The 13,232-nt window shown below is 36.2% G+C and overlaps 1 protein-coding gene across 1 annotated transcript; it reads right to left on the reverse strand.

The window, feature by feature from the left end:
• Positions 1 to 1,461: 1,461 nt before the first annotated feature.
• Positions 1,462 to 3,224, reverse strand: LOC107716442 (gastrula zinc finger protein XlCGF52.1-like). The gene is made up of 3 exons (XM_016522894.1): positions 3,167 to 3,224; positions 2,551 to 2,744; positions 1,462 to 2,466 (listed from the first exon to the last, which is right to left on the reverse strand). Exons 1-3 carry the CDS (start codon positions 3,222 to 3,224, stop codon positions 1,462 to 1,464), a joined length of 1,257 nt encoding a protein of 418 aa, XP_016378380.1.
• Between the last annotated feature and the right edge of the window lie 10,008 nt (positions 3,225 to 13,232).

Below are 13,232 nucleotides of genomic sequence, written 5' to 3' on the forward strand. Positions count from 1 at the left end.
AAATGATCATTTATTGGTACTTTGAATTGGGAGGTGGCTGTCCCGAAACAGTCCATTGGCTGAGACTGATTTGAACTAAACCCATAAATTTATAATCAGGAAATATTCCTGTGTCCCCCTCTCTTATCACTACAAGGTGTGAGTAGATAGGTCTCATCATTTTGAGGTAAATGTGTTCAAAAGTCTGAAAAATCTGTGTAACTTTAAGGAACGTCACTACCAAACACCTTTTTTCTGCAATTAAGCACACTTTTTTGGAAATTATTCCATAACATTTAGTTTTTATATGTATACCACTGTTCAGAACTGGATAACCATGTGCTGATTAGCATCTTTGAGCTAGGTTCAAAAGTATCTAAAATGACCAAAACTCCACCAAATGTTTCGGTAGCGACAGTGACATCTTTGTTTGTTTTGGGTGTTATCCCATAGAATTGTCTCTACCAAAACAGTCACAACCGAAACATGTCATCATTGTTTTGGTAGAGACAAAAGGGAACACATAATCCTCATATTTGGGGGAAATAAACAAAATATTAGTACAATTATGCAATTTTTTTTGTATTTTAGTATGTTTTAGTAGTGTTTTAGTTCGTGAGTTAACGTTCTGTGATGTGGTCGCTACCAAAGCATTTCTGCCACTATTGAAAATGTGCAGTCACGACCGAAACATGGGATGTTTTGTCAAAAATAAAGTATACTGAATTATCAACTGAGATGTTATGATAGTTTTTGATTCGATGTATATTCAAACTAATGAATCCTTAACTTTGTAAAAGGCAAAAAGTTGATCATACTGATTTCAAAGAAAAATTGGATTCAAAATACAACAAATCTCATAAAATTTGTAACAATATTTCAAGTGCAATTTATTGTTATTGATCTACCTCTGAGGTCAATATAACCCTTCTTATTAAATTATCATTACTGTGTTTCGGTAGTGACAAATTTGGAGAGAGGACAAATTTTCCAGAACTTTCTGAAAATACAATATGATAATTAACTGCACAATTACTAGAAATGTGTTGCATGTGCATACATACAATTTTTTTCTGGAAAAATATTTTCTTTCTAAGACGTTTCCAACTTTGGCTTTGGAGCAATTCTGTAGAATGGCCCATAAATCTTCCCCCCGCTGGGAAGAGACCAGACCTCCTGGAACTTTAATTGAATACCCCTGACTTGTATCATAAAGAAAGACTTTATTTGTATGGTTTTGTAATATCTGTATCACATATTTTCTTATGTGCCATAGAATTGGATTACAGATCAACTGTTTTGCACATTGTAATGGATTAAAACCATTACAAATTAACCATTAAAGTTGCTCTGACCATAAAAGTAACAGGCTGGATGTACATTAACCTTACAAAGCATATCATAGAAGATCATATGTTTTGTCTAGAGCTTTGTAATCAGGATGAGTTTAATTTATGAGGATTTTTTTAGCAAGCCATTAAATCACTCGAGACTTGACTCGGACTCCAGCGATAAAGACTTGTGAACATCACTGTGTGGTTTCTCCACTGAATGGATCTTCATGTGTAGCTTCAGGTGACTTTTAAAAGCGAAACTCTTCCCGCACTGATCACACGTGTGCGGTTTCTCTCTGCTGTGGATCTTCTCATGTTTTTTCAGATCTCCTGACCGACTGAATGTCTTGTCACAGTGTGAACACTTGTGAGGTTTCTCTCCAGTGTGGATCCTCTCGTGCTGTTTTAAACAGTTCGCTGAAATAAAAGTCTTGTCACACTCAAAGCACATGTACTCTCTCACATCAGTGTGAATTTTCTCATGTCTATGTAATCTCCGCAGCAGTGAAAAACACTTTCCACAATCAGAACATGAATGTGGCTTCTCCTGCGTATGAACCGTCAAGTGTGCCTTCAGGTCTGATGACCGAAGAAATGTTTTGCCGCACTGATCACATGCATATGGCTTCTCTCCAGTGTGGATCCTCATGTGATCAGCAAGATTGTGTCTGTATGTGAAACTCTTCTCGCACTGATCACACTTGAATGGCTTCTCTCCTGTGTGAACTCTCATGTGATCATTAAGATGATGTTTGTATGTGAAACTCTTCCCACACTGATCACACGCGTGTGGCTTCTCTCCAGTGTGAACTCTCATGTGTCGTTTAAGAGTTGCTGATTGCGTGAAGCTCTTTTCACATTGGCCACATATGAACAGCTTCACTCCAGTGTGAACACTCTTGTGACCCTCAAGACTTTGTTTGTTTGAGAATCTCTTTTCACACTGACCGCACATGAACGGCTTCTCTCCGGTGTGGGTCCTCATGTGATCATTAAGATGATGTTTGTATGTGAAACTCTTCCCGCACTGATCACACGCGTGTGGCTTTTCTCCAGTGTGGATTTTCATGTGTACTTTAAGATGTGCTGATTGTGAGAAACTCTTCCCGCACTGTTCACATGTAAAAGGCTTTTCTCCAGTGTGGATTTTCATGTGAATTTTAAGGTTTCCTCTTTCTTTGAATTGGTTTCCGCACTGATCACAAGTGAACGGTTTCTCTCCAGAGTGAACTCTCATGTGACGCTCAAGACTTTGCTTGTATGGGAAACTCTTCCCACACTGAGTGCAGGTGAAAGATTTATCGGCTTTTCTTTTCTTTAAAAATGTCTTTTTAGTCTTCGAGCGACTCGAAGGTTTTTCTCCAGGTTCGTCGTGATGTTTCTCCTCCACTTCACTCAGTTCTTCTCTCTCCTCGCTCTCTTCCATCAGCTCTGAAATGAAAAAAAATAATTTAAAAAATCACTTTAAATAAACCAATATTCAAAGAGTGAAATATGAAAGCGAGTCCTGATGTAATAGCAGAAACGAGACAGCTGCTGTAAAACATTATGATCCCTGAGGGTGAGTAAATGATGACCGCATTTTCATTTTTGGGAGAACTATCCCTTTAAGTTATTCTTACAACCCTGTCAGACATTCTGGAAAGTCCATTTACTTTATACAGTGTCCTGTATATTGCTTATTGCTTAAAAAAAAACAAAAAAAAAACACAATGTTGTATCCAACAAACTGAATATCTGTTGGAAACTCTACCACATTTCATAATTTAGCTCTTTATCTAAATGTGATGAAGTGCTAGACGCTTTCTAACATGAATGTTCTTCAGCATCGTGAATGAAGAATAAACACCAACCTGTTAGTTCTTCAGTGTCTTCAGTGTGTTTGATTCTGCAGGGTTCTGGATCTCTCATCTTCTCTCTGTCCTCTTTAATAAACTCAGTCTTTGATCAGATCTCAGCTCTTCCTGATGCTCTGATGCTCGTCTGCACTTCTGAACTGATGGAGATATTCCAGCATTTATTGCTGAACTGCAGTGGGAGGAGCTTCACTGATGATGGGAGGAACTTCACTGGTGATGAGTTCCAGAGTGGGAGGAGCTTCACTGATGATGAATTCCAGTGTGGGAGGAGCTTCACTGATGATGAATTCCAGAGTGGGAGGAGCTGATTGGCCAAAATCAAAAAATATATCACTTACTGAGTTTGTTTTTATAGGGTCAAAGACCAGATGTTTCATAGAAAACCCATTAAGTGCAAATGTGTGTATAGTTATTCTGTAGTCATTAGTTACGTTAGTCAGTTATAGTTATTCTGACCTGTACTTAATAAAATACTGTATATAAAAGAATAAGAGATCATACTTAATTTTATTAGGCTATTGTAATTGATACTTTCCTTCAAAACACTAGCTTTTACCCATTTGTTAGCAAGAACAACTTTGTAATCAATGTATAGAGATTTAAATGGACAATTAATGAGTGTGTTTAAGGATCATAGTGCAGCCCAAAAATAGTGTTTGAAAATGTCATCAAATGATTCTTGTTCTAAATATGCTTGAAAAGGTTTTATTTTTTTTGCTATATAAACCCATTTTTGTCTTTGACTCGTATACTAATTAACAAATGTAAGCATTTGTATCTGGATCATAAAACAACTGATGCTAATTCACAATTATTTAGTTTCTTCGTTAAAATAATAGTGTAACTCATCTTCATTAACCACTCCAGCTAAATAACTAGCAGCATGTCCATATGAATCTAAATATAGTTTGATTTTCTAAGTACATTCACTGCAATAAAGTAATTATAACTTAAATGCTAATTTTGTGAGTAGAAACTGACCACTATCATAAAACTTCCAGCAATACAAAGCACCTAAGCACTAATATTTACAAACAAAGTAAATTGCAGAGAGCTGGGCCTAATAAAACCTGAATTACAGAATTTCAAAAAAATAATTTGTCTTAAAACTCCAAAAGCGCCTATGTTTTTTTTGTGTTTATTGTAATATTTGAAAAATATATAATGTTATTTATAAAGAATTACACTCATAGTAGTTCAAAGGGTTTTCTTTACAATGAAACCATTTTTTTTCATTTCCTCCATTGTATGTGTGTAGGGTAAACATTTGAATTTGAGTATGTCAAATTTAGGCGAAAATACCAAAAAACGCCCTGAGCTTAAGTGGTTTTAAGTACATATTAAATGTCTCACGTAGCTCATTATCAGCTCAATGTGAAGTATTAAACATTATCTGTTCCAGTATTTTTTTACCATGTAAAGTAACTAACAAAATTGATCCAAAGATGTCATAAGAGTAGAAATAAATTGGCAGCTCAACACTTGGGATGGATCCCATCAATTCCCCTCACAGATCTCAAACTTTTGTCCTCGCATGCTCGCTGCAAGTATACTAACCTTTCTATGTTCTGCTGTGTCTCACGTGCGAGCCTTTCAAAGTATATCCCTCTGCTGTGAGCACGGAAAGTGTCTAGTGGACTTTTGTTTTCAAGCGCATAATTCACTCGTGAATATTAGTTGTCCGCGTGGTCACAAAAATTGTGTGTGTGTGGACGTCCTCTTCGGTGTATTGTTACATGCACTTATAGTGCAAGTGCACATTAACTCCACTAGTTAACCCCCACCTCTGGAAATACAGATAAAATATCAGAAAGATACAAAAAGATAAAAATAGCCATTCTACTTCATGCATTAGGAGAGGAAGCCTTGATCAGGGTAGTTTGAATGTTGTGGATTTTACAACTTTAAATAGCAATTTAAATTGGTTAATAGTTCCTCTATGTGAAATATTGTTCCATTTATTTAATCAATTTGGTGGTATAATCTTTTTCTTAAGGTGTGTTCACACTTGTAGTTCGGTTCGTTTGGTTAATTTGGTCTGGACCAAAAAGGAAAATTATACATTTAGTCCTGGTTCGTTTAGCGTTCACACTGGCATTTTTGAAAACAAACCAAAAGATACCGAACTTAAACGCATATTCATACGTTCACAACCTGATTGGCCGGATTGAATGACATATATTTCGTGACGGAACTTACCGAACACCCCAAATAATAGGTGTGCTCGACTTAAAGCGGCAATACGCAGACCGATCGGTGTATGACATCAAAGTACCCATTCACCGATTGGTCTGCTCATCGCCGCTTTAAGTTTAATACACTGGTCTGACGTTGCTCCACGTTTGCCCTCTGCACATTTTGTTTTGGATACATCGCTCGTTCCGCGTCGTCAAATCATGTCGCATAGCGTCGCATCTCATCATTACTTCCGGTTTGTGGTTCGTTTATAAGTATTTGGTCCGTGTTGCGTCCATATATCATTCGAACCGCACCAGAGTTCGTTTGGAAGCAGACCGAGACCCATCTTTTTAGCGGTCTCGGTCCGCTTGTTTGGTGCGCACCAGGGTTCGGATGGCAGCGTTCACACTTACTCGAACCGCAATAACAGAGCAATCGCACCAGAGTTCGTTTTAATCGAACCAAACATGACAAGTGTGAACACACCCTTAGAGGTATATACACGTATGTGCCAAGAGCTCCTGAAACAAAGTGTGTTTGTGCACACCTGGCGAATAAAGCTCATACTGATTCTGAAGAGCCATGTTATGCACAGAAGCCTCGTGTGTGTGTTCTTCCTGTGGAAATAGTTTTACACAGATATATTATTTGGTGGCCCACCAGAAAAGACAGAACATTGGGAGTTTGTGTGTGCTTTGAGTGCTTCAATTTTATTTTTTATTTTTTTAATGTAACTGTCTCGTCTGCTTACATCAGTAACTTTTTACACTATTTTGTTTGTTATGTTGTTTTATAAATGTTTTGCCATTTTATACAGTACTTGGTGCGTTTTTGATCATCTGTCGCTGCTCTCACCTCGTGGTGATGAGGTAAACAACTAAACAGTTAAGCAATGTAGTGTGAGCTAAGTAATGTATAGATCCTGTTTTCACCTCATTCATTGTGCTGATGTCTTCAGATCAGTAAATTGCCACATTATTGGTGTCAACAGACTTGAGCACGATCAACTATTGGGTTAGGGAATACAATCAGTGATCAAACTTACCAAACAATATCTTTATTATCTTTCAAATTCTAAAAAAGGTAAATCAAAATGGTACATATAAAGTGCACCACATGCAAAGCATGCGATGACTGGCAACTTTAACCACTGAAAGGATACTACGACAAAGATATTCCTTTCCTAATTCAAACTGATGTTTTAATGAATATTTAGAACAGCACTCTTGCCTCGCGGTGATGACGCGTTCCCTTTGTTCTGTGTCGAGTCTGCTGAGGTAAACAGCTCACGCTATATCGCTTAACTGTTTAGATAAGTAATGTATAGATCCTGTTTTCACCTCATTCATTGTGCTGATGTCTTCAGATCAGTAAATTGCCACATTATTGGTGTCAACAGATTTAAGCACGATCAACTATTGGGTTAGGGAATACAATCAGAGATCTGACTTACCAAACAATATCTTTATTATCTTTCAAATTCTAAAAGAGGTAAATCTAAATGGTACATATAAAGTGCACCACATGCGAAGCATGCGATGACTGGCAACTTTAACCACTGAAAGGATACTACGACAAAGATATTCCTTTCCTTATTCAAACTGATGTTTTAATTAATATTTAGATTTTATTGAAAGGATAGCCCCTTGAGATGTGACATCTCATTTTCAAGGGGTTCCTAAAAACACAAAAACAAAATATTACAACATAAACAAAACAATCATACAAAACATGTACACACACAAATATACAAAACAGAAGATATGTTCAACCAGTCCCCCACACCCACAGCAGGATTACAAAACAATCAATGTCATATATAAACAGAATCAACAAAAGAAAACTTAAAAGCATACACAAAATATTTTGAGATAAGAAAATAAAGATGACCTAAAGCAATAAAGGGAAGCAACAGATATCAAAGACTGAGGAAGATTATTCCAATCAGATAGAGCTTTATATTGAAAAGACCTACATCCGGCTTCACTAAAAATTCTGGGAACACAAAAGAACGGAAATTGTACATGTCTAAGTGAATAAGAAGATCTGTATGGAATCAAGTACCGTTTCAAATACCAAGGACAATAAAAAAAACACATTTAAAAATAAACAGAAACCAATGAAATTGTCGTCTTCTTGATTTAGGATGTAACCAATTAAGCATTTCGTACATATGGCAGTGATGAGTACGATATGGACACCTTAACACAAATCTACATAAAGAGTTGTAAACCACATTAAGAGGCTTCAGATAAGTATCAGAGGTATCTTGATATACGATATCAGCATAATCAATAAAAGGTAATATTACCTGTGAAATAATTATTTTCCTAACTTGACATGTAAAACAATTAATAAAGTAAACGCAAACAACTGTATGTTCTATTAACAATATAATCAATATGAGGCTTAAAAGTAAGTTCAGGGTCAATCCAAAGGCCAAGATATTTAAATGAATCAACAGTCTCAAGAAGTAAACCATCATCAAAAGTAATATTCAAATCAAATGCAAAAGAACGGCTCCGTCACGTGCCAAATTAACATACAAGACTTCTTCTTATTCAATATAAGCATATTGTATACAAATTATTGCAACAAATCAGAATTAGTGGTGTAAATAACAGTGTCATCAGCATAAATATGTACAGAGCAATTTAAGCATATTTTGAGATAAATCATTAATAAAAATAGAAAAAAGTAGTGGACCCAGAATAGAACCTTGAGGAACACCTTTTTCAACAATTGAATAATCAGACTGAAAACCTTGGAATACAACATACTGACACCTGTTTTGCAGATAAGCATTAAACCAAAGAAGAGCATTTCTAGTTAAACCAATGGAAGAGAATTTATGGAGAAGGTAATGATTGACCATATCAAAAGTCTTTGAAAGATCGATGAAAATGGCACCTGTGGCTTGGCCTTTGTCAAAGAATGAGAACACATCATTTGTGAATTTTAAAAGGGCAGTAGTAGTAGAAAACTTGGGTCTGAAACCAGACTGAAATGGTGATAGAATATCCAGTGAACTAATATAAAGAGATAATTGATTAAAAATAAGTTTCTCAAAAAATGTTGTAATAGAACAAATAATAGAAATTGGATGACAATTGTTCACATTGGATGAGTCTCCACCTTTGAACAGAGGAATAACTCTTGCACATTTCCATATAGAAGGAACAGAACAAGTTGACAAAGACAAATGAAAATATAGCTGCAAGCAGCAATTAAGGGTCCAAGCACGAAGAAGAAGACAAGATTAAGCCACATTAATCAGAATTTTAATTTTGATTAATCAGAAATCGCCACAATTGTTTCACGATGCCAGTCTTTCGTCTGTGACAGCCGAAAATCGTGTAGTGTGTCTCGGGCTTTAGACAATTTGGCTTGGCGTGTAAGATCATGTACATTAAATGAGCGATTGAAATCATATTATTATAAGATGATTTTAAGTAGAATGCAGCAAACTTGAAAATAAATAAGTGGTGATTTTAATGGTTTGTCACTTTTGACCAATATATGGTATAGTTACAAAAATTATGTGGTGTGGTTAACAACATGTGCAAAGTTTGGTGTCAATATGTCAGAGAATTGCAGAGTTACAGTCTCAGAGTAATAGCGTTACAGTAATTTTGCCATCATGGCTGAAGTTTGTTTCTGCGATGTATGTATAGAGAGAGACATTTTGGAACGAATGATAATTTTACACATGAAACTAAACTGCCAGTAGGTGGTGAGAGGTGATCCTGTTAATGAGTGAGTCATTGAGTCATTCTTTGAGACGATTTGTTCAAATGGCTGATTCATTTAAGAGGCCCTTGTTTATGAATGGGTTGTTGAATGTTTGATTTGTAATGAAATAGTAATGAAAACACAGCTGACTGTTTCTGTTAGATGAGTTATGGTTTTGCTGTTATTGTTGTTTGGAAGTATTTTAAGTCAATTGAAATTAGTGTGAAATGTGTAATCGTGATGGTATTTATCAAAACAGCACTGTTGGTTGTGTAATGATGCTTACCTGTACTATATGTTATAAATATAAAAACAATTTTACTTTTACATTTTAATGTTAGTATGTTAAAGGGGTCATATGATGCGATTTCAAGTTTTCCTTTCTCTTTGAAGTGTTACAAGCTCTTGGTGCATAAAGAAGATCTGTAAAGTTGCAAAGACTAAAGTCGTAATTTCATTACCATCATTTACACGTTAACTTTATATGCTCCGATTACCAGAATTGGCTATTTAAAAAGTGTAATTAAACGTCAGACACAAGATTGAAAGTTCCACTAAGATAAAATGTTTTTCTTTTCACCAAGTCAGAATATGGACGATTGCTTAATATATAGTGCAAAACAAAGAGATTGAATTTCTGTGCAGTAATATGTTGATTGTTTTATATACACAAACAGGGCCTAAAATTAACACTCGCCAAGCGCCAAATGCAAGTAAAAATCAGCGTTGGTGAGTGCATGTAACAGTGTCAGTCGCCAGTTGGTGGGTAAAACTTTTAAGAAATATAACAATGCAATGTAGTGGGAACAACAGCCCGTTTTTACAGAGATTTGCTGTTTCTGACGTAAGCGAATAAAATTATCTTTTCCGAAGACAAGATCATCGTGATTGGTTAGCTGCTCTGTCATAAGCGACAAGAGCGAATCGAATAATAGGAAACAAACGGACTGATAAGGTCAGAGCATTGTGATGGCCAGCTTGTCCCTAGACACGGTTCTAATAACTTTTACCTGAGAAGATGCTGCTTCATTTCGGAAGATTAACGTTTCCCATCTTTATTCTTCATAACCCGAGAATGTAGCGACACATATCTGGGGTTGCGCCGCAGAAACCGTGCAGTGAAGTAGGCTATAGTTTAAAAGGTTGCTCGTTCGGCTGTACACAGATGCTGAGCCGCTTCAGACAGCTCACCAGTAGCACTTCAACGCACAAAAACACACACAATTATGTCAAAATACGTGGTTTTGGCGAGTAACCTCGTAAACGTAGTCTTAAATGAGTTATAAAGTCTTAAATGACCGTAAAGAGTTTGGAGAAGATATGTGTCAGATCCGCGTCATGTGCATCAGGTTTTAAAGAGACAGCGCTGATTTTAAAGTTTTAAACCTGCTGAAGTCTGTCATTGATGTAAATCAAAGAACGAAAGAAAAAGAGAAATCACTCGACTGCTCTAGTCGCTGATTAACTTTTGTAGCTTGAATAAAGATTAATCTGTATAGTTTATGCATATACAACTTATAGTTTATGTGAAGATTGTTTTACAATCACTTAATATTTCAGAGCCTATTAAATGTTAAAAATAATGGCTTTCAATTATACTGTAATGCTGAATGGCTATAATTAATAGGGAAAATTGAGGGAAAATGTATTTAAAAGAGACACCAGTAGCAGTATTGGTATCAATACTTCATTAATAATATACTACTTAGTATATTTTAAATATGGTTTAAATGGCATCTTTTTACTATCTTCATGTCAGGGTTTCTGCATGATTTTTAAGCTCAAATTTAAGACCTTTTTAAGAACTGCACAAATAAAATTAATACCATATGAGCGAGGTAGGGCAATGTCTATAGTACCATATTAAACTGTAAAATTACTGTAAAAAGCATAACTTACAGTTTAGATACAAGTTTTCACAAAAACAAAAAGTTTTATAAAATGATCAACTTTTTTTCAACAGTGATAAAAAAAAAAAAAAGTTTAATATATAGTGACGTGACATACAGCGCGCGCGTGCGCTTCCACAACTGACACACGTGACACGTGAAAGGAAAAAAACAATGTCTAAGTCGTGAAACTTTTTATTTCCTAACGAGTTATGAAGATAAGGTTGAAATAATGACACAGACCAGGCTACACCATCTCATCTGCCGCAGATACTGAATCAGGACAGCACGTTTGTCTGAGGCACTTTTCACTTCAACTAGAAGACTTTGTTTTTCTGAGGTGAGTCTTACAATTTATTACAAATAAATAAGTTTATAAATGTATAAAATAAAGTTCTCTAACTCTGGAAAGACGCCAAAACCCTTTTTTTTTATTGTTATTATATAGCATTGGTCCGGTGGCTGTTGAGAGTTACCATGGCAACTGCGGACACATCAGCTGCTGGAGATGTTTCTGTTTTTCGTCAGCTATACCAATCAACAACTGCGTCAGATTGGATAAGTAACATTACCCACAGTCTACTTTAAATGCTTTTGTCAATATTTATACCTCTGTGATTATGGTATCTTTCCTTAATTATCTGAAATGTGGTTGTTAGCAAATGTTACGCTAGCATAGCATATTTGTTTATATTGATGTTGAGCACTGAACGTCCTGAAAGCTTTCATTCATATTTCGCTGTATATCCTATGTTTTTCTTAATAATTTGGGTGTATTTTACTGTTCATATTTCTGCATTTTTCAAAATAAATGAGCTGAATTCATTTCGAGTCTGTATTCATCATTCACAGCTGTTGGAACAGCCTTTAAATTAGTTTGGGCATACGAGGACATAAATTAGGTTAAACTACTGCATGTCTGCCCATAGAAAATAAATAATTATAAAAAATTAGCAACCGATTACCAGCACACAACCATTGATCCACGACGTCGCAGTTCCGAACTGGCAACGTCACAAAGTTACGTTGTGGCGACGTATATGGGTCTTTCACTTTTCTGGTTGACGTCGCCACGACGTAACTTTGGTCACCTGATTACGTTGTAGTTACGTAAGAGTCACGTAATTTTGTTAGCTGGGTTCATTACATGTAAAGTAAAAATTTCAAAGGTTTTTTTGTTTTAATTTTGATGATTAGAGCTTATAGCTCATGAAAGTCTAAAATCCAATATCTCAAAATATTAGAATATTTCCTAAGATCAATCAAAAAAAGGATTTGCAAAACAGAAAAGTTCAAGTTATGTAAAGTTATGTTTAAAAGTATATTCATTTAGGCACTCAGTAGGGCTGGGCGATATATCGAATATTAGCGATAATATCGCAATAATTTTGACGACGATGTAAAATTTGAAAATATCGTGAATATCGAATATTTCAAATTCAAGCACACTTTCCCAAAAGAATGCGCCGAACGTCCAATATTGTTACCAAGCAAGAGACGCGAGTTGGGGGAGGGTCTTTTTTTTTACACATTAACGAAATTAACTAGTCAGTCGTTCCAGCTCTTCCGGGTCCCCACCTGCACCTCAGTCGCATCAGCCGTCAGCTCCGCCTTGGCCCTCCGGACCTCTGGTGTCACCCTGGCTATCCGTCTGCTCAGCTCCACCTGGTCTCCACCTACAGTGGCTTCGTCTCCATCGCTTGTCCCCAGGGTGTCATCTACAAAGTCATCTCCACCATGGCTCCTTCCGCTTTCAAATATTCCAGGTGTGTGTGGAGGGGGATTATTTAACGCTTTAAATGAATCTCACATCTATTGATATAGTTTTAATGTCATAAATTTATTGCAGTTGTTCTGGTTGTTTTAACCAAGATTATGCTACAATATTTTTTTCTTCAACTACATTTAAGTTCCCTTTTTTAACCTGCAATTTTGCAAATTCCCAGTTTATTCCCATTACTTTCTGTTAATTCCCAAATATTCCCCTTAATTCCCATGGAAAGGAGGGGGATTATTTAACGCTTTAAATTGATCTCACATCTATCAATATAGTTTTAATGCCATACATTTAAGTGACGTGACATGTGGCCAAGTATGGTGACCCATACTCGGAATTAGTGCTCTGCATTTTAACCCATCCAAAGTGCACACACACAGCAGTGAACACACACACACCGTGAACACACACCCGGAGCAGTGGGCAGCCATTTATGCTGTGGCGCCCGGGGAGCAGTTGGGGGTTCGGTGCCTTGCTCAAGGGC

Source organism: Sinocyclocheilus rhinocerous, unplaced genomic scaffold (genome assembly GCF_001515625.1).
Source record: "Sinocyclocheilus rhinocerous isolate Xijiao unplaced genomic scaffold, SAMN03320098_v1.1 scaffold4285, whole genome shotgun sequence".
NCBI classification, from domain to species: Eukaryota; Metazoa; Chordata; class Actinopteri; order Cypriniformes; family Cyprinidae; genus Sinocyclocheilus; species Sinocyclocheilus rhinocerous.